This window comes from Medicago sativa, chromosome 3, assembly GCF_051527215.1.
Source record: "Medicago sativa cultivar Bolivia chromosome 3, Bolivia_mono, whole genome shotgun sequence".
NCBI lineage: Eukaryota > Viridiplantae > Streptophyta > Magnoliopsida > Fabales > Fabaceae > Medicago > Medicago sativa.
In genome coordinates this window covers 56,736,285-56,758,420 of record NC_140751.1, presented here as the reverse complement: position 1 = coordinate 56,758,420, position 22,136 = coordinate 56,736,285, and the positions used below count along the sequence as shown (strand labels likewise).

The following is a 22,136-nucleotide window of genomic DNA, read 5'->3' as shown; positions in this document are numbered from 1 at the left end:
TATTGTGGTTCAAATTGTTCGATGTGATTGTCACTGATTCAAATTGTTCAATGTTTGTGGCTGATTCAAATCATTAGTTCAATGTTATGTTTATTCAAATTGTTCTTGCATTTAAGTCATTAAATATGGTTAATTTTTTTTTGTATTAGTTGTTTCAACACTTGTCTATAAGTTGTTGGAACCCTCGGGAGTGTCTAATGAGATAGGGATTGGAGTTTTGGTGCCGTTTTAGTGTCTATTGCTACCTGTTTGGCCTTGCTGGTTTGCTGTTTTTGCTGCAGGAATTTTGACAGCAAAGATGTGTCTGTGGCTGTTTTGTTGTGTGCGCTACAGGGGTTGGGGGATTCTGTTCTGTTTTAGTAGGTGTGGTGTTGTTAGTTTTTCCAATTGGGTGGCCCTGTTATGCTCATACGCTAGGGTATTTGTTTGTTTCATAGCACCAACTTTTTTATCTTAAGAAGTTGGCTTTGCTTGCATTAATATATTGGCTATTAAAAAAAACTTTTTCCTTCCAAGGATCTTTTGATGGCCCACCTTTCTTCTGATGGTTTATGTTTACTGAACAGCCTTTTGAAGTAGTAAAGAGATGATGTATGTTAAAAAAAAGTTATCTAATAATCCCTCTCATCCATTTTATATGAAACAAGAGTGTCATTTTTTTTAAAATACACAAAGGTTCATGTTGATGGAAGCTAACTCATTCATAACTGAGGTCTGTCTCTTACAATTTTCTTATAAATTAAGTTTGTCATGCTACTTTTGAATTTGTTCTGTCTTTTCTATTTCTATTTCATAAGATGAGCTATATACACTTACTCTATTATTAGCAATTTTTGTTGCCATTTAATGTGATTTAACTGTATATAAAACATGGCAGGAACTAGGTTTGCAAGATCACTTGTATCCACAAAATTCAGGGTTTTAAGAAAGGTGCTTCTTCTGTTGCAATTACTAGCAAAGGCAAGTATAAGTTTAATACCTATGAACCTAAGATAATACACATATAGGCCATGAATCTTCATGGATGAACTGTTTAATGAAACTGTTTCCATTTATGGCCCTGTTTTATATCAACTATGCTTTCATTTCAATGATATTTTTGATATTTTTAATGAACTTAAGACTATACAAAAAATACAAATCATATGAATCAATGAATGCTAGCATACTTTTGCCCTTTTGTTTCCGCCTTTTTCTTTTATTTGAGGCTGTTTGACAGGTGTTGCTGCTGTTTTTATTTTTATGTACTGTGTTTTGGCCTTTGTTTGTGGGCGTGTTTCTTTAGGTGTGTTGAGTGCCTTGTTTTGTTTGAGGCGTTCTTGGTATTTCTAGTGTTGTAGCCTTTTTGGCCTCTCTATTCCTATAGTCCTTCCCACCTTGCTTTGTGGGATGGCTTTCTAATAATATTTTGATGTTAAAAAAAATATGCTAGCATAAATTTGATATTTTTTAGTCATTGCTCATCTAAAGCTTGTATTTTTAATATTTTTTTCAGTTTATCTAATGCTAATGTATAACATGTATATGATGCGAAGACAATGATGCAAATAGTGAAGATAGTGATGCAACCATGAAATCACATAGTGATGATGAAGATAGTGAATCAAAACCTGATTCACCAAAAAACCTATTTTCCAAAAATATTAACTAACTTTTGAAGAAAATTTGGTAACTGATTGTGTATCTTTTTGTGTATGTACATCTACATTTGTGTTCATTTTGTCATTTTGGTTTTGTCCTTTGTTTTTTGGTTCTTTCTTTGGTTGTGAGCGTGTTTCATACTCAGTTGCTTATTATTCTCTCTGTGACAAACAACACAAGATAATGGTTGTAATGGAATCAATCTGAACTCACATAGAATTTCTCTAGTACAAACCATTCAGAGATCTCACTCACATTTTCACCTTTCAACAGTAAAGGAACATGTACACCATACATTAATTAATGTTCTAAAATACCATCTGTTTTAAAGTTAGCATATATTTTTTGTTGTTTCTCATTATCAACTATATTATTTTATGTTTTTTGGACAGATCATGGCTCCTAAAGAAAACTGCAAGAAGTTCAAAGGTTAACAGATGAAAAAGCGGATGATTATGCCACATAAATTGAAACAAGCTACTAAGCATCTACATTCATCTGCTGCAAAGTCGCCTTTCAGTGATGACGCTACAACACCATGGCAGCGAGATGCAGATCAGCTGAATGACGGGGAGCGAGATGTCGAGCAGCTGGATGCAGGGCATATGGATGCAGGGCAGTCAGATACAGGGCAGTTGGATCCAAGGGTGTCACTAGATGCAATACCGTCATCTTCCCCTACCATTGATCCTTCCCCATCAGCACAGGGGTCACGGCAGACACCAGATCCGAACAATCAATCAAGTTCAGTGCATGCACACAGCAGTGATGATAGGACACAACTATCAAGACACACTAATCATGATCCTGATAAAGCACCTGATGGAAGACCATATATTTTTCCAGATGGGAAAGGGTACGTAATTAATTATTGTTAACTTATCAATTATTTGATTAAGTGTATATTAAGGTATTTTAGTATTTTGTTTATAACTTGTTTGTAGGTGGAACTCGTGTAGGGTGGCTTCGAAGGCCCTAACCTCAGTGATTCGATCTCAGTTTCGCAGTGCATGGTCTAGATGGGGAGAGATCCCACCTAAGAGGGTGGAGCGCATGTCCTTAAAACTTGGAGTAAGTTTGTCACTTTTATTAGCCATTCAAAGTCGTGTAAATTTTTCACTTTGCTTAGCTATTCAAAGTTGTGTGAAGTTTTTCACTTTGATGTTTTTTTTTTTGTTTGTGTTGGTTCTTATTGCAGAAAAAAGTTGCATGGCGGCCTGAGGATGAGTTTGAGCTTAAGATGATCTTCAAGAGCAAGGGCTCAAAGCGCCTTTCTGAGATGCTAATGGAGGCAAGGAACAAGAATGAACGCCCATCTTGGATTGGTCCGCGTTCTTGGAAAGGACTTGAAAAGAAATGGCAATCTACAGATTATAAGGTGAAATCTGCCCGAAATAAGAATAATCGTGCTTCTGCCAAGGGTGGATCCGTCCATACAGGTGGATCCATATCCACAAATGAGTATGTCATACGAATGGTATGTTTTTTTTATGTTAAACACTTGATCTCTTAAAATTCAATTTGTAGGTTCAATATTTAATGTTTTGAGGGTAGAATTAGGTTTTGAGGGTTGATTCAGCTTGGGAAACAATATTAGGATTGAGTCTCTTGGTTACGGGAAGAGGCTGGGATTTGGGTAGAATTAGGCGGGAGACATATTCTTGTAACCCATTGATATCTCTTTTGTAACGTTACTCATCATATAGTGGAACGGATGGCTGCTCTCTCCCCCAGACTAGGTCAATTTGGACCGAACTGGGTCAACAAATTCTTTGTGCTCTCTCTTCCTTTTCTCTCGTTGTTGTTTTCTACTTTTGGCTTGTGATTATAATTGTTCCATACACTTTGATTTTGGTTGCTTAATTATCCCTTGCTCCACACATCAAGTTGTTATTGGTGTGAGTTTTTCATCGAATTCGCAACAATTGGCGCCCACCGTGGAGCAAGGGTCAAAGGATAATCAAGTACCATGGGTTCGAAGTGGGATATTGAGAAGTTTACCGGAGATAACGATTTTGGGTTATGGAAGGTAAAGATGGAAGCGGTGTTAATACAGCAAAAGTGTGAGAAAGCTTTAAAGGGTGAAGGTTCGTTACTGGTCACCATGTCACGAGCGGAGATGACCGAGATGGTGGACAAGGCCAGGAGTGCCATTGTCTTGTGCCTCGGGGATAAAGTTCTGAGAGAAGCAGCAAAGGAAGCAACCGCGGCATCGATGTGGTCAAAGTTTGAATATTTATATATGACAAAGTCTTTGGCTCGTCGGCAATTCCTAAAGCAACAACTTTACTTATTCAGGATGGTAAAGTTAAAGGCCATCATGGAGCTACTTATGGAGTTCAACAAAATCATTGGTGATTTGGAGAACATTGAGGTGAGTCTTGAGGATGCGGGTGCTCTGATGGTGTGGTGTTGTTTGGAGGATGAAGAAGGTGATGCTGGTCACCTTGGGATTTATGCCTAGTGGAGCGGTGATCGTCTGGAGAGACGTTAAACACTCAACATCAGCCTGGAGAGGCGGTGGTAAGAATACTCATGATCAGTCTGGAGAGGCGGAGGCAACAATACTCATGATCAGTCTGGAGAGGCGGAGGCAACAATACTCATGATCTACCTGTTGAGGTGGAGTTGCAAGGTTGAAGACATAGTGAGATGTACGCATTTGCTAGTTGGGGTAGAGTACGCTCAGCTTGAGGTGGAGTTGAACACACCGATATGGTACGACTATGGAGGACCTTGGGTGCTATGCTCTATGGTGAGCAAGGGATTTCTTCATAAGGTTGAAGAATGTATAGCACGACTTGCGGGATTACTCTAAAAAAAGGCCAAGGTTGATTGGATGCAAGGAGACCTTCAAGGAAGCGGGAGATGTTTTGTGTTGAAGATGTCATGGTGAATGCTTGTGGAACTACCTAAAACTCCTAGTGTAGTTGGACTGCAAGGACTCTTCGAGAAGACGGAAGACGTTCCGATGGCTGAAGAGGTTGAGGTAAAGGCTTGTGGAACTACCTAAAATTCCTAGCGTAGTTGGACTGCAAGTACCTTCGAGAAGGCGGAAGACATTCCGATGGCTGAAGGGATTAGGGTGTAAACTTGTGGAGCTACTTGGTGTAGTGGGAAGCAAGGGAAAGAGAAGCAAGGTGGTTGATGGTTTGGAATCATCAATTTAGAGTCAAGGTGGAGATTGTTGTGAAAGTGCCTCAAAATTGAAGAAATTGGAATTCTGGTAGCAGAAAATCGGTGGCCGATTTTCAGAGCACGGTGGCCGATTTTGGACTCTGTTTTTTTTGTCTGTTGGTTCTGTAAAAATCGGTGGCCGATTTGGTAAGCACGGTGGCCGATTTTGACAGCAGAAAATAAAACAGAAACGTATTTTCGGGCCTAGATTTGTTCTAGTTTTATTGAGGATTCTTTTACTATAAATATATGCATTGTATCAGTGTAAACCTTGAGAGATAGAGGGGGCTGAAACAAGGGTTTAGAAAGGCAACAACAAAACTAGGGTTTGTATAGAGTTTGCCTCTTTGGAACAAACACTAGGTTTTGAGGGTCGATTCACCTTGGGAAACACTATTAGGATTGAGTCTCTTGGTTACGGGAAGAGGCTGGGATTTGGGTAGAATTAGGCGGGAGACTTGTAACCCATTGATATCTCTTTTGTAACGTTACTCATCATATAGTGGAACGGATGGCTGCTCTCTCCCCAAGACTAGGTCAATTTGGACCGAACTGGGTCAACAAATTCTTTGTGTTCTCTCTTCCTTTTCTCTCGCTGTTGTTTTCTACTTTTGGCTTATGATTATAATTGTTCCACACACTTTGATTTTGGTTGCTTAATTATCCCTTGCTCCACACATCAAGTTGTTATTGGTGTGAGTTTTTCATCGAATTCGCAACAAAAACTGCAAATTAAATCTCAACAGATCTGAGAATAATCACGGATCATCCATGTGCAGTGGTTGTAAAGAGCTAGAATGTAAGAATATAGAATGTGCTGAATGTGATACACATGCCGTTCATCCATTTTTCAATAAATGCAATTTTGAGTTACGTGAGAAAGCAGGACAAGGTGGATTCTGTGATGCTTGTGGAAAAGATTTGTTAGGTTTTTTCTACTATTGTTCCCAAACAAACTATGCTCTACATCCTTGTTGTTTGAAGCTGCAAGATAAAATTTCTTGTAAAGATGGAAAAGCTATAATGACATTGTGTCATAAAGTTCCATCAAAGTGTGTTCAATGTAAGAATATGCATGTTGCGAGGAACCAATTTGAAGGTTGGTCATATGTAGTTAATTCTGATGGAAGGTCTTGTGTTCATGTGAAGTGTTTCCATGATATGATTATTCAAAATTTGAATAAAAATAATAATAAGAGGTCAAAAGGGAGAAAGCGTACTTTCATGAAATTTACCGGCAAATTAGTGGTGAAGTTATTAATCGACGTTGTTTTAATAGATCCTATTAGTTTTGTCTCTACCATTGCGGAAGCCGTGGCTTCAGGTTTTTCCCATATTTAATTAATTTCAATAATCAATTACCTTATCAGCAATAAGTTAATTTATGGTTTACTTTCTTTTACAAACACACCCTTTGTGTTCCTTTAGCATTATAATCGAATAATATTTTAATGGAGATTATCTTGTATCTTTTTAATATAATTTTTATAAGCCATTCAAAAAATACACAATAAAAAATTATTTTCTTATATTTAGTTTAGGGGTGATGCTATTTATAGCGAAAATATTTATAACGAATCAAGGCATTGCGAATATGACCATTACCGTGCCCGAAGCATCTTTCACAGCCAAGCGCATGCTTATCATCATCGTCAATCTGTGGCCCATAAAATAGCATAAATAATATAGTATGCATGCTCTGTAGTATAGTACTATGTAGATTTATCTCCAGAGTTTGTCAGTTATTTACCCTGGAGTGAGGGACACGGCTACTTGCATTGAACTTGAATAGAAATGTCACTACCATGTGCCACTTAGAATTTGTGGGGTCAATTTTTATTGTTTTGGTTTGTTAATATTTTCCTTTAGCTTGTGCTTGACTTGGTCTAAAATCTAATCAACCAATAAGCCCTTCAGAATATTTGGACATAATCTTCCTCAATGTCTTTTCAAGTAGCCGGTGAAATAATTCCATCTTCACTTCATTCCAAACGTGTTTTTTCGCATTTTGTCTAAACCGACTAGGTGACTCAGTTGAACTTAAATTACACTCTTATCGTTTGAATTTTGTGCCTCTTACGACTACAAGTGGTTGAGTTACACCAAGGCACCGAACCTTCAATCTACGAGGTTGTTTCAAATCTACAAAATAAAAAATTGAAAACAATCAATGAAAAACTCATTCAAACATTTCATCTAACACTTGAAGTGTAAATTTTACATAAACCCTAAAAATCATAAAAATAACCCTAAAATGTTTTACCCTAAAAAAAAAAAAACATAAAAATACTGTAAAACTAGACTTTCCACCCGTGCTGCCGCACAGGTCATATATATCGTAAATATAGCAGACAAAAGCAAACTTTAATAGCACAACTGCAACTAATAATTTTAACGTCATCATTTTGAGCAAAAAAACATATTCACATAAACTATCTATATTTTTTGCAAAAAAAAAAAAAAAAAGTGGTGGAAATAACGCTAAAATGATAATTAAGGAAAAGGGAGAACAAAAATTCACAACATGAGCTATCTTCAAAAAATAATAAGAAATCACGTTAGAGAGTAAGAGATCGATCATGTGATGCTTACATATTTTGAAATTGTAAGCAATTATATGTATGTCGGCATGGGAAATTCTTACAATTATATGTATGTCGGCCTAACGTTTTTATTCACTTAGTGAATGAATGCAATTATATGTATGTCGGCATGGGAAATTCTTACAATGGCCTAGGGGTCTATACATGTGGGGGATATATTAAAGCAATTAAACTCTATTTTAATTTTAAATCCACACAAGTAAATTAATTGAACCTAAACAAGATAGTAATTGGCATGCCTTATGAGATATAAAGTTGGCTTGATGACGGATTAAGCAGCAGAGTGATAAATGTTAGGGATATCAGCGCAATGCGGAAGCACAGGATCAATGCAATTGGGAATTAAAGAGAAGTAAGTAAAATAACAAGAGAAATAACACACAAGATTCACGTGGAAAACTCCTCAATAGGAGAAGTAAAAAACCATGGGCGATCACGAGCAAAGTTCCACTATGTAAAAGAAAAGAGTACAACAAGTCCTCTTATAGTGATGAGGACAAAGGACAATATTTTCTCTCAATATCTTCTAAAATACTCTCTAAAATGGAACAAGAATTCTCACCAAAAATACACTCAAGTGTATACAAAGTGTGTTCAAATTGTTTTGTGATAACTCACTATATCTAATATCCTTTCACGTTGCTTCCATATATATATATATATATATATATATATATGCCTTAATCTCATACTTAAGAGTGAAGGAATCAAAGTAGTTATTTTTGCTTCTATATATATCCTTTCACGTTGCTTCTATAGACATTTGCTAGGATACAACCATTTATTTTTTAGAAGGTGAGTTTTAGCAAGTTATAACTAAAAAGTAGTTAAATACACCTTAAGGTGTAGCTTGCTAAAACACTCCCACGTAAAAACTAATAGGTGTGTCGTAGCAAATCACTATAAATAAGTACATGATTTGAGAAGCTTTTTAAAACAATATTATTTTACTACCTAAATCTTAAACGCTCATTAAAATATTTAGCGAAATTCACAAAAGAGATTGTATACATCTATATCCATGAATAATAATCATCAACACACATTACAACGGAAAGAATCAGGATGTCCAACATACATATGCAGTGGTTGTAAACAGCTAGGTTGTGGATCTTGTTACTACTGTTTAAACAGCAATTGCACTTACATCCTCCATACAGAATGTGTTGAACATAGGCCAACTAGGAGAATGCGAAAGCGTGTTTTCTTCGGCAGATTAGCGTTTTCCTTACTACTAGTTTTTGTTGATCCTGGAAATCTTATCCATACCATTGCGGATGCCGCGTCTTCAGGTTTTTTCGAGTGATTATTAATAAATACTAGCAATATAATTTCTGATATACTTTTTTTTAGAAACTCTTTTCCGTTGGTTGATATTAATTTCACATAAACTTCCAATGTACTTGCTTCTTGTTGAAGATCTTTTTCATTTCAACCACCGGAAGAATGTGTTTTAAATAAGAGTGTGTGAGAGATTCTTTTGTTAGCATTTCTTAATTCTTACTTGTAGTCGTTTTTTTCTGTTTGTTACCTTTTCTTTTCTCTTTTTTTTTTTTTTTTGTGGTCTATTTTAGTATTGCTGTTTGGTTTCCCATTTGTTTTCTCTGTGTTCCTTTGCCATTCGAAAATTGAATGTTTGTAATGGAGTGTATATCTTGTACCATTTTAGTATAGCTTCCATAAGCCTTTTTTTAAAAGGCATGCACTAAATTAATTTCTTATATGTGTGTGTGATGTCTCCTCCGATAAACCGGAACTTGAGTGATGATCGAAGCTGAACGTTTGAAGCAAAATCACTATGTGCAGTGGTTGTAAAGAGCAAGGTTACGGATCTAGTTACCACTGTGAAAACAGCAATTGCAATTACATCCTCCATATAGAATGTGCTGAACGTGTTACATATGCCGTTCATCCATTTTACAATAAAAGCTTTTTTAAGTTATGTGAGAAAGCAGGAAATGGTGGATTCTGTGATGCTTGTGGAAAAGATTTGTTAGGTTTTTTCTACTATTGTTCCCAAACAAACTATGCTCTACATCCTTGTTGTTTGAAGCTGCAAGATAAAATTTCTTGTAAAGATGGAAAAGCTATAATGACATTGTGTCATAAAGTTCCATCAAAGTGTGTTCAATGTAAGAAAATGCATGTTGCGAGGAACCAATTTGAAGGTTGGTCATATGTAGTTAATTCTGATGGAAGGTCTTGTGTTCATGTTAAGTGTTTCAAGGATATGATTCTTCAAAATTTGAATAATAATAAGAGGTCAAAAGGGAGAAAGCATATGCTTTCATGAAAATTACCGGTAAATTAGTGGTGAAGTTACTAATCGACGTTGTTTTAATGGATCTTACTAGTTTTGTCTCTACCATTGCGGAAGCCGTGGTTTCAGGTTTTTCCTATATTTGATTAATTTCAATAATCAATTACCTTATCAGCTATAAGTTAATTTATGCCTTTCTTTTACCAACACACCCTTTGTGTTCCTTTAGCATTATACTAGTATGGACACCTGTGCCAAGCACGGGCTAGAATTTCGTCGTAATTAAAATATTGGATGAAGATGTATTATTCTCATTTATGTGGTTGCTCTATGTCTAATGAGTAGATTAACACCAGTGCTGGCTCTTTCCATAAGTTCCAATGATGATATTATAACTCGGTTCGACTTTGCGAATGAAGCATGGGTGAATCCCAGTGACAAATGTCGGCTGCGGAGAGTCTTATACTTAAGTGAGATATGTTGATGTGTTGACTGTGAGCTAAAGTTTCACATTGGATGTGAGAGTAGATGTTGAGCAACATATAAGTGATATGATCCATATACATAATTTCTTAAGGTTTAGGTTAAGATGTGGTGTCAAACTCACGTGTGTGGATTATCTTTGTATGTTGAGATGATCAAACTCAATGTAGGATTATGCGAAAATCACAATATTGTTATCAACCGGTTTTTTAGTTTTTGGATGTCATTTGTTTATTTTCATCTTAAAGTTTAGTTTTTATATGGCATTCTCTTCCATATTTTTTTTTTTTTTTTCATTCAACGTCTATTATTTCAATTTATTCACTTTTGGACTTTTGTGGCATGTGAAAATGGTAAATTATCGATGTGTTATGTTGAGTCGACAAAAATATATATTTATTAGACAATTTAAAATCATGTAACGTTTTCCTTAAAAAAAATCATGTGACGTTTGTTTAATTGAATCTAATTTTTTGGTAAAATAATTACCCAAAAATTCAGACTCCTTCGACCAACCCATAAAATAACCAGCAACTCACACTATTCTCTATGCTCTCACAAAAAAAATGCACAATACTTATTTTCTTTCGCCTATCTTCCCTTGTGTTTTAATTCCTTTTTTGATTTTTGATTTTTTTTGCTTTTAATTTTCTTTATTTCTTCTCATGGAAGAAAGAAACATAAACCCCTCTCCGTGAAACCACCGCCAACCAAATTTTTTGAACATTTTGTGATTTCAATTGACCATATTTAAATACGTCATGTAATTACGGAGGTGGATAGTTGAATGATAATTTATCAAGTGTGTATTAAAGTTCTGTATTGGATGGAATAATAGATTTTGAACATCATATAAGTGAGATGACTCCTGATGCCTAAAGGTTTTGGACGAAGATATGATATCAATCTCACCTGTGAGGTTTCTCTTAATCTAAGATGGTGATCAAACTCTATGCATAATCCCCTAGAAGTCCCAAAATCATGATCAACTGTTTTGTTAGTTTTTATATGTTATTTGTTTAACTTTTTTATCTTAAATTTTAGTTATTGAATTTCATTCACGTTCATTGTTTTTTTATTCAGCATTCCTTATTTCAAATTCTTTGACTTTGGTCTTTTGTGAATTCTGATAATGAAAAAAGATAAATGTATTATTTTGAGTTTGCAAAAATATATACCTATTAGAAATTTTAAAATGATGTGACGTTTTTTAATTGAGTCTATTTTTTTCGTAAAGTAATTACCCCAAAATCTCCTAATCCTTCAACATACCTACAAAATTGCAAGCAACTCAATCTATTTGCTATACTTTAAAGGTTAAAGCGCACACCCCTTACTTGTTTTCCTTACCATCTATCTCATGTAAAAAATTCCTTTTTCATGTTTGTCCTTATAATTTGGATATGTCACCATATTACACATGCAAAAAGTCTCACATTTAAGAGAGATGTTAATGTGTCATATGTGAGTTAAAGTTTCACATTGAATTCAATGGTAGATGGTGAGGAAAATATAAGTGAGATAACTTATGTACATAATGTCTTAAGATTTTAGATGAAGATGTGGTGTGAATCTTACTTTTGTGGTTGATCTTAGCCTAAACTGATTACATAAAAAAATGGGCTCCCTCAGAAGACACAATATTATGATGAACTATTTAGTTAGTTTTGGATATCATTTATTAAATTTTTTCATCTTAAAATTTATAGTTTAGGGATGTCATTTGCTTTGATGCTGTTTTTTTATTCAATATCTACTATTTCAAACCATTTTACTTTTAGTCTTTGGTGGGATCTAAGAATTGAAAAATGTAGAAGTGTTATGCTGAGTTGAAAAAAATACATGCTCATAAGCTCATTAGATATTTTAAATCGATATGTGGTGTCAATCTCCATTGTGTGATTGTTCTTTGCATAATATGAGGATCAAACACAATATAGTTTTAACTTAAATATAGTTTTTGGATGTCATTCGCTCTCATGCCATTTTTTATTCAACCTTTATCATTTAAAATTACTTTACATTTGGTCTTTAGTGGGATGTTACAATGGAAAAATGCAGATGTGTTATGTTAGTTGACAAAGCACATGCTTATTAGACATTTGAAAATGACGTGACGCTTTGTTGCTTAAGCCTAATTTTTTGGTAAAATAATTACCCAAAAATCTTCAACCCCTTCAACAAACCCATATAATTACCGACAACTCAGTTTATTCCCAATAATTTTTCGGATAAAGCATGCTACATATATTTTTTTCCCTAATCATTTTTATCATGTTCAAATTCTTTTTTCGTATTCTATTTTTTCTTTTTAATTTCCTTTCTCTATTATCATGAAATAAATAAACAAAAATTTGCCTCCATGAAATCACTATCAAACTACCTTTTTGAACATGATGTGCCTACGATTGACCTTATTTGACTATGTCACATATTTACGGATGTGGATAGTCACACACTTGATTAACATATGTTAATGTTGAAGGAAAATCGAAAGATATCATACACAGCGGAAGAAGAAGAAGAAGAAGAAGAAGAAGAAGAATTTCGATTTTCTTTCCTTGGATCATTACGAATTTGACATGAATCAGTGATACGATTGTTACCTCGATAGTTTCTGTTCTGAATCACGATCACAGCTAAGCAAAGCAGCAAAGCCTCTAGTAAGTCCACACGAACAGTGCTCCTCCAAAACTCGGTGCTAGCCAATGAATTGGAAGTGCAGAGAAGAAAGGGGTTGCTTCAAAACGTGTAACCTAAAACTTCAGCACCAGAGTTCTATTTATAGAACTTCTAGTGTGCTCTGCAAGTCATAAGTCACTATTGGGCTTCAGTAAGCCCAACAACGAGTTTAGTAATTTTGCTAACTAATTAGCGTTATTTACTAAACGCACCCCTTATATAAGTCATACTTATATATTTCTCTTTTGACTGTTCTTTGTGTGTGACCCTATAGGTTCTAGTCACGTTGGCAATAATATTAAATCTAATATTTAATATTATAAACAATGAGCGGTATCTAGCAACACATCATTGCTACCCAAGTGACAAGAATGTCAAGTGATCTGACGAAACCTTTCCATGATAACACTCATGTGTATATTTACTCCTTTGTCTCGATATCTTCATTGATCCCAAGGCATAGTTATTGTCACCCTTGTATAGATCAATATTTATATTTCTTGATTCCAAAATATACTGAATAACGAATAAGTCCAATATCTTATATTGACTTAGTTCGGCATGGCCATGCAATTTTACAGTCATATTTCATCAAGAGGCCTAAAGATATATCTCCTGTTTATGAGGAGGGACAAATCCCATCTAGGACACTCATGTCCCTCAGCATGATTCATCAAGTACCCATCAACCAACGTTATGGTTATCCTTTTACAGACAACGTTAGAATGGCAACAAAGCACTTGAGTCCACATCTAGGGATCATAGTGGTTTCAGGTCTAAGAGCGATATACATTATTATCATTGTGAGAATATCTTATGACATTTTCATAACATACTATGTAGTATTCTCACGGTGGGTCAATCCAGTATAAATATTACCCCTAATATTTATACCTATGTATAGACTTAATATCTCAATATCAATGACCCATGAGATGCGGTCATCAGTCTACATACATAATAGTCTTTATGCTTTATTATTATCCCAATTCATATTAAAGCTTGACTATGGATATGTTTAAGAATAGCGTTCTTTACGTAATGTAATCTCATGATTAAGTCACACTTAATATTCCATTACATGAACTATCTATTCTAGGGACTTTATTATTTTGAAACATAACAAAATCAACAAAGAAATGCCTTATTATTATATATATATATATATATATATATATATATATTCACAATATATATTTATATCAATATCATGATACAAAGCCAAACCCAATCAATATTGATTGGATATTAGGGCTTACTCCAACAATCTCCCACTAGCACTAAAAGCCAATCAAATATTAACTCAATATATATTGATCAAGTGTTAGCATCAAGCACACCCTGGGCATGATACTATTCTAGTAGATAAGGAACTCTTTCCTATGTTGGTAGGTTACACTTCTTTCAATTTCCACTTTCGATCTTCCATCGAAAAGAAATTGAAGTGTCAAAGTATACATTTGGATTATTGGTGAGATCAAGTATTCATTGCTCGCAAGATTAAACCAATTTCACCTCAGACGGGATCAATGGAATCCGCAACGCAAGAGACACATGGTTTCGCTCAGTTATGAGCTAAACAATCCAAATCATATATATTTGACATCTGTAATAGAAACAACAACTATTTGAAGCTTGTACTTTTACAAATTTCATAGTTGATATCCAAGCATAGCATTTATTCCAAATTGCGATTTGGATATACTGTACACCGATATTAAAGTCAGCATCGTTGTAACTTCTTTACAATGTTCCTTTAATCCATGTTCAAGAAACAATCCTTAGTCCTTTAAGACATCCATGGATATTCTTGAAAGTATTCTAGTGTCGAACTACAATCAATTTTGGTACATATTGAAAATAATTTTCTAACCATGTCTCACATGTGTAGATAAATTGTTTTGGTGACTAGTATGTCATCCACATACTCCACCAAACTAATATCAATGCTCCCACTATTCTCCTTGTGTGCACAAGATTTTTATAGATTTTATTAATCAAAGTTTTTCATAAAACTTCACTAATAAAACAAATAATTCAACTTCAAGAAGCTTGCTCCAATTCATACATGAATTTTGTAATATATATACCTTTCTAGCATCCTTTGGATTAACGAAACCCTACATATATGTCAAATACATATACAAGGTCATTCTAATTAAAGAATGCAACATCGTTGTCCATCTCCTAGAATTTGCATTATACAATAATGACAAGTGGGATCGTTAGATTTAAGCATTATGATGATGTAATAGTTTCGTCATGATTTGCATCACGAGTTGCATGACACCTTCTACAATCAATCACATCTTAAAGGTATTCATAATACCATCCATGTCAGTTTTCTAAAAGAAAAATCACATTCCAATATCCATATATGGTTTGTGTACATAGATTCTTTATAAGATCCCATGGCATATAGCCACTTCTCAAAGTTCAAGCCATTTAGATCTTGTGCTACTCAAACTGATGATTTAACAACAACCCTTTGTTGAATCAACTCGTGTTCCATTCTTAGAGAGATGTGTATTTTGTGTTACTTGACTTAATTCAAGTTCTACATCACTCCCACTGGCTCCTGTAGAGACATACTCCTTGAAAAGGAATACTCCAGTTCTAGCGACAAACAAATTTTGTCAAAGAAGAAGATGTAAAAAATAATATCCTTTAGTTTCCTAAGGATAGTTACACAATTATACATTCATTAAATTCGAAGTTTAGTTTATCTAATAAACCATATAACCTGAAATTATCATAAAGTCAAAACTAGGTACTCTTACCTCCATATCTAATATGGTGTCTTTATGATTACTTAATTGGAACTTTGTTGTGGGTGAAGAATAACTGTAATTTAATTAATTTCAAGAGTCATTGAGTTATAATCAAACTATTTTAGAACGAGTCATGTCAAACATGAAGCGATATAAATAATCATTATACTCATTAATCAAGCATTTACCATCACGACTTACTCGTATAGTCTTTATACTTTTCAAACTTATTCCTTTTACTTCATTGTTAAAATCTTTGAACAATTTCAAAGTTTTCTTGAATCGTGTCAAATACACTTTGCTTATCTACTAAATGATTTAGTAATGTTAGATGAAGTATAGAAACAATAAAATATCCAGCAAATATGTTTAGTGCTCCATATACATCTCATATGTATATCAACTCAAATAGATTATGTGTCCTTTTCACCTTTACCGGTATACTAATCTATTTTGAAAGGTGGAACTCACATCCTTCAAATGATATAAAACCAAATGAGTCCAATAGTCCATATCCATGGATTTTGGAAATGTGAATCACACTTGTTTGTACTAAACAGTGATGCCAATGATATACAAAAGGTTCAAATCTCATTTGATCCTTTTCTCATATGTTATAGACTAGCTTATCAAGATCATGGAACTCAAATCCATTACTTGATTAGCACATTGTATAGAAAACATTATTAGGACAATAGGACAATATTTGTCTATCATTCAACTACATAATCCTTCTCTTGTCAATACAAGATTTATGATTTAATGTTTCTATTTTATATGGAATTTAATAACAATTATTTGGTTCCATATCAAGTTAAGTTTAAGTCCAAGCATAAGCTCTTATAGTCAATGAAACAATTTGTTCCATTCCAGACGTAGGTGAACTTCACTTATAGTTAATGTTCTGCTTCTTTAAAACTTTCTATATTTCAACAAATATGAGATTAATCATCAAATATCATATACTTATGATGCAGAAGTAGAAATTTAACTTTCTATAACTATATGGGTAGATAAGAAGTCTTACTTCTATCTTATATTTTGACCCTTTCAAAACTACGAGCAATTTTTGTTTTTCAACTTTTAAAATAATTGCTTCCCCTTTTTGCAACCGTGTTTAACCTTTCAAAGGTAGAAAAACAGAATTTGAATTTTATTCTTATCCATGTACATCTACTTGATAGGCTTAAACTATTCATCTTATAACATTGAGGTTGAATGATCATATCATTCTCCATCGTCGTTACCACTATGAGATATCCTATATCTACTCATTTGACCCAATGCTTCTGATAAGCGTTGTTTTTCAAATATAGACATAGAAAGTTGCTAGGAAATAACTGCTCGAGAATATACAGTTTTTCTCATTCTTAAGAACAATTCTTAAATTTTGTACCAATTCAGAAACTCTTTTCTGAAAATTTTGTTCTTCATAAGAACTTTTAACAGTATAATAAAATTTATATGCTAAAGAAATTCTAAATACAGAAAATAAATAAAATAAATGTATCATGATTTAAAACATATTTAAATAGGTCTTTAACTAAATACGCTCCCACTATTTTACTCAAATCAAATGACCTTCAAAACACTTGATTCGGAAAATCCCGTTGGAAGATTTTCTAGTGGGTTGAAATCCATATTTCACCTTGCTTTAAGTCAACGGGGGCTGTACTCAAAACTCAGTTATTTAGGTAGGAACTCCTTCCAATTGTATCTCATATAACTTTCAAATCATTTGAGTGAATAACTCCTTACTCTAATCTATCATATAGATGTTCCCAAACATTGCTTCTAAATTTATTTTAATCTTATTAAAATTAATTTAGTTAAGTTAAACCCAAAAGAATAACACTTGGGTAAATTGGATTACCGCACCGCAACTTACTAGTATAGAAAGTGCACCTCGCGGAGGCGAAACCTACACATTTCGATATTAGTCTTGAAGGGTGTTAAACTTTTGGAAAGCATTAAACTTAATATTTTGAATTGAAGGATTTTTATTAAGTTTGATCTCACCTCACCACGGCTTATATATCATATATATTCGCACTCCAATCATAACATGCATAACGATTATACAATAATAAAAGTGACATGATTATGGCCATCCTAACGCTATGACTCTCTCAAGCCAATGAGAGAATCTAAACTAATCCTAGAAACGACCTTGCTTCTCCAAGCTTGACCTCCAGGACTATCCTAACGTCATGAGCCCTATTACTTCTTTGTATTCTATTTACATTACATATGAAAGAAAACTCATTTTACATACGAGGGAGTGGATGAGAAGAGAATGTACAATAGAGATATAAGAGAGAGGCACGACACGCAGGCCGTATTTCAAAATCCAAAAGAAATAAAATAAAAGGACTAAGGCCATAATCATTCACATGATAATAATAACAAACACACTTTTATTATTATTAATTATACCTTATAATTAAATAAATTAAATTAAAATTTGACATATGATCACACTACGCAGATTAGCTGGGGGTTTAATTGAGTACCAAAATATATTATATTGAGTACAAAAATATATTATATTAAGTACAAAAATATCTCATATTATGTACCAAAATATATTTTATTGAGTACCAAAATATATTATATTATGTACCAAAATATATTTCAGATCAAGTACTAAAATATATTAGATTGCATACCAAAATATCTCAGATTGTGTTCCAAAATATTCTAGATTGCGTATTTCGCATCAACACTTGACACGTTTATGAACACCCAAATCGTTTCGGCAAATATTATGATCAAATCCAAAAGATCATATATGATATTGAAACTCTTTCAAATCATGATTCTTTTAAATTATAAACAAATCAAGTTAAAGTCATGCAAATCGATTAAATAATTTCAAAAGATCATATATGACATTGAAACTATTTCAAATCACGATCTTTTAAATTAACTATCAATTTAGGATCGTTTATTACCTTTCAAACAACTTTTGAAAAACAATCCAAAAGGTAGAATTTTTATTTACTTAATTATAGTAATATTGACACTCAATAATTATTATAATTAAATCTGCTTTATTTAGGCAATCAATTTGTTTCCAAAACAAATTACAGGGCTAAAATTAAGCAAATATTTTATTACCAAATTCAAAAATCATATCTGATATTGAAACTCTTTCAAAATCATGATCTTTTAAATTTACTACCTTTCTCCAATTAAATAAATTAATTAAACATAAATATTTGCAAGGATTGTTTGTTTAGCATGAACAACCGGATCTATGATGCTTCACCAGATTCGGATATTGAAGCTCACTCTCACGAATTGTTCAAATTCACAACAATCTCTTTGAAAACAATTGATCGAATGATACAACCATAATAATACAACGCTTGTATAGTTAGGTATCCTAATACAACAATCAAACATCAATAGTTTTAACAATTGTTTGTTCAGTATGGACAACCGGATCTTTGATGCTTCACCAGAATCGGTATTCGAAGCTCAATCTCACGAGTTGACTACAAATTCACAATCAATTATATAAAACTTATTGAACGAATGATATCATCAATATATCACATATAATGATGTTGTATTAAAATCATATATCACATATATGATATTGATCAATCAATTTTAATTAATATTTAAATTTAAATAATAAAATATTAACACTTAATATTCTATTTTATTAACGGATTTGCATTCCAAATTAATTCCTTATAGAATATCAAAATATTAGCAAATCAAATATTTGCGAAAATATTATTATCTCTTAAAACAATTTTAAAAGATAATCTAATTTGATTTGCTTCCAATCATGTTCCCGTCGATATGTATAATCGATATGTTGATACTTCACCAGAAACGGTTTCTGAAACATCAAACAAATCGAAAAGCCATGCACAGAAAACATGATACGATGCCAATTTTAATTCTCTTTATTATTTAATTCTGATTCAAAATGTTTAATCATATTAAAACATAAAGCAGTAACAAAGCAATCCGATTCATGGTTTCGTAATTGGCTCTGATACCACTGAAGGAAAATCGAAAGATATCATACACAGCGGAAGAAGAAGAAGAAGAAGAAGAATTTCGATTTTCTTTCCTTGGATCATTACGAATTTGACATGAATCAGTGATACGATTGTTACCTCGATAGTTTCTGTTCTGAATCACGATCACAGCTAAGCAAAGCAGCAAAGCCTCTAGTAAGTCCACACGAACAGTGCTCCTCCAAAACTCGGTGCTAGCCAATGAATTGGAAGTGCAGAGAAGAAAGGGGTTGCTTCAAAACGTGTAACCTAAAACTTCAGCACCAGAGTTCTATTTATAGAACTTCTAGTGTGCTCTGCAAGTCATAAGTCACTATTGGGCTTCAGTAAGCCCAACAACGAGTTTAGTAATTTTGCTAACTAATTAGCGTTATTTACTAAACGCACCCCTTATATAAGTCATACTTATATATTTCTCTTTTGACTGTTCTTTGTGTGTGACCCTATAGGTTCTAGTCACGTTGGCAATAATATTAAATCTAATATTTAATATTATAAACAATGAGCGGTATCTAGCAACACATCATTGCTACCCAAGTGACAAGAATGTCAAGTGATCTGACGAAACCTTTCCATGATAACACTCATGTGTATATTTACTCCTTTGTCTCGATATCTTCATTGATCCCTGTTATACCCTAATTTTGGACCTAAAAATACTAATCAAATTCTTCTTTTCTTGCATTATAAGTCATTTGAATTGTCTCTGATCAATTGCACCTTTCTCTGCATTCTATTTCAATGTTATTTGCAAAATTCACATGTAAGGGTATTTTAGTCATTTCCTATGTCAAATTTCTCTCAGTCTTTCAAAATTTTGTTTGAGTCTTTTCAAATAGTGTGAATAAGTCTTTGTTTCATTCTATGTCAAAATCCATTTTAAAATTTGCATTTGAAGTCATTATTGAGTCAGTTTTGCCCCTAGGGGCATTTTAGTCATTTCAAGTGTCAAGTCACTGCTTTAATCCTAAAAATTGTCTCTGAGTCTGTTAATTTTGCCTGTATGAGTCTTTGATTCAATTTCTATTAAAAATCCATTTTTAAATTTGCATCTGAGTCATTTTCAGTCGTTTTAGCCCTAGGGGCATTTTGGTCATTTCACACGAAATTTCGGCAGAGAGGTACTTTAAAGTACCTCATTTAGGCCATTGGTTCGTTTTAGTCCGTTTTGTCAATTTTATTTGTTTCACTTTACGTTTTTTCCAATTTACCAAGTTTATTCCAATTTTATTATTATTTTCATTTTGGTCCCTAAGTCTTTTCAAAATTGCACTTTGGTCCTTTTTCTTTTATTCTCTTTTTTCAATTTACATTTTTCAGTCCTTTAGAGATTTTAATCATGTTTTAGTCCTTGTATAGTCTTTGCAGTTTGGTCCTTGGTGTTAAAATAATTGCAGGTCAGTCCCTCAAGTGTTGGAAATTGCAGAAAGGTCCTCAAGTGCAAAACTCAGCAAGGCCGAGTTTGTTAAGGGTTCAAATCCAGGTGTCCTTATTTCATTGGTCCAGGAAGCCATGTGTCAGCTTATAAATAGCCAAACAGTGCCAGTGCCATAGAGATTACGCCAACTCACACAAACACAATTCCAATTTCTCTCTCTGATCTCAAGGATCAAAACTCAACAATTTTCCAGAATCCATCAAGAACTTCATCCCCAAACTAAGAACCCTAATTTTCCAGAACAACAAATTCAACTAATTCGACATGAATTCACAACGGTTCTCAGAGATTCATTGAAGAATCTTCATCACTGAACCTTCGTTTCTGCAATTCAAGCTCCAATTCATCACTGAAGTGAGAATCAGAACGATCACAGAGAGAGAAGAGAAGACGAAGAATCAAAGCGAACCGGTACCGTTTTGAACAATCTCACAAAAACGAAGCAAGAGAAGAGGAATACGAAGCTTTTCACCGATTTATTTTCGGTGAAAATACAAAGATCCAAAAACTCACCGATTCAAAGAAGATTTCGAACTCTCCGACGTGATTCTTGCTCCAAATCTCCGATCAAAACTGAGGTATCATCGTTCTCCTCTCTCTCTTTCTTTTGAAAAAGTTTTCGTCGATCCAAAAAAATGTAGATCTAGGTTTTATTTGAGAGTTCTTAAGAAAAAGAGTTTCATATTCTAAGAGAGGAGAGAGAGACGAAGAGAACGATGTGAAAAAATGCAAGATCGGTCAAGTTCTGACTCTCCGATGACGGAAACCGCCACCGGCAACCGTACCAGATAATTTGTTCTCGTCGGAGAAGAAGAGAAGCATTGCAGAGCTTCTCTCTCTAAGAGAGGTTTAGTGAGAGAAAGAGAAGTGAGTTGTGATGTTTGAACCGGTCTATAGGTATATATAAGAGGTGAACCGGACCGGTTCACATAAACCAGTCTGGTTCACCCTTGGTTCAACCTATCCTTTAATCCTGACCGTTTGATTTACTAGGTAGTGACGTGTATGGCCTGGATTCGTTCCTTTTGTGTACCTAGTCTG

At 33.7% G+C, this 22,136-nt stretch overlaps 2 protein-coding genes and 1 pseudogene across 3 annotated transcripts; all 3 read left to right on the top strand.

Annotated features, from left to right (window-relative positions):
* Positions 1–1,708: 1,708 nt before the first annotated feature.
* On the top strand, positions 1,709–4,105 carry LOC146938574 (uncharacterized). Its single transcript, XM_085749654.1, has 4 exons — positions 1,709–2,497; positions 2,586–2,712; positions 2,840–3,118; positions 4,007–4,105. The coding sequence occupies exons 1-4, from the start codon at positions 2,079–2,081 to the stop codon at positions 4,103–4,105; spliced, it is 924 nt and encodes a 307-aa protein (XP_085605780.1). The 5' UTR covers positions 1,709–2,078.
* Positions 4,106–5,589: 1,484 nt separating this feature from the next.
* On the top strand, positions 5,590–6,274 carry LOC146938573 (uncharacterized). The gene has a single exon (XM_085749653.1). It carries the CDS (start codon positions 5,590–5,592, stop codon positions 6,157–6,159), a length of 570 nt encoding a protein of 189 aa, XP_085605779.1. The 3' UTR covers positions 6,160–6,274.
* A 1,971-nt stretch (positions 6,275–8,245) lies between these two features.
* On the top strand, positions 8,246–10,385 carry LOC146938572 (uncharacterized; annotated as a pseudogene). The gene has a single exon (XR_015031345.1). The product of XR_015031345.1 is annotated as an uncharacterized LOC146938572 (transcript).
* The last annotated feature ends 11,751 nt before the right edge of the window (positions 10,386–22,136 follow it).

Bases quoted from the DNA above. Each gene is read 5' to 3' on its own strand.
- LOC146938574 (XM_085749654.1), top strand. From the start codon at position 2,079: ATGAAAAAGCGGATGATTATGCCACATAAATTGAAACAAGCTACTAAG. The intron at 2,713-2,839 runs GTAAGTTTGTCA...TTCTTATTGCAG, and splicing joins GCATGTCCTTAAAACTTGGA to AAAAAAGTTGCATGGCGGCC. The intron at 3,119-4,006 runs GTATGTTTTTTT...GGTGATTTGGAG, and splicing joins ATGAGTATGTCATACGAATG to AACATTGAGGTGAGTCTTGA.
- LOC146938573 (XM_085749653.1), top strand. From the start codon at position 5,590: ATGTGCAGTGGTTGTAAAGAGCTAGAATGTAAGAATATAGAATGTGCT.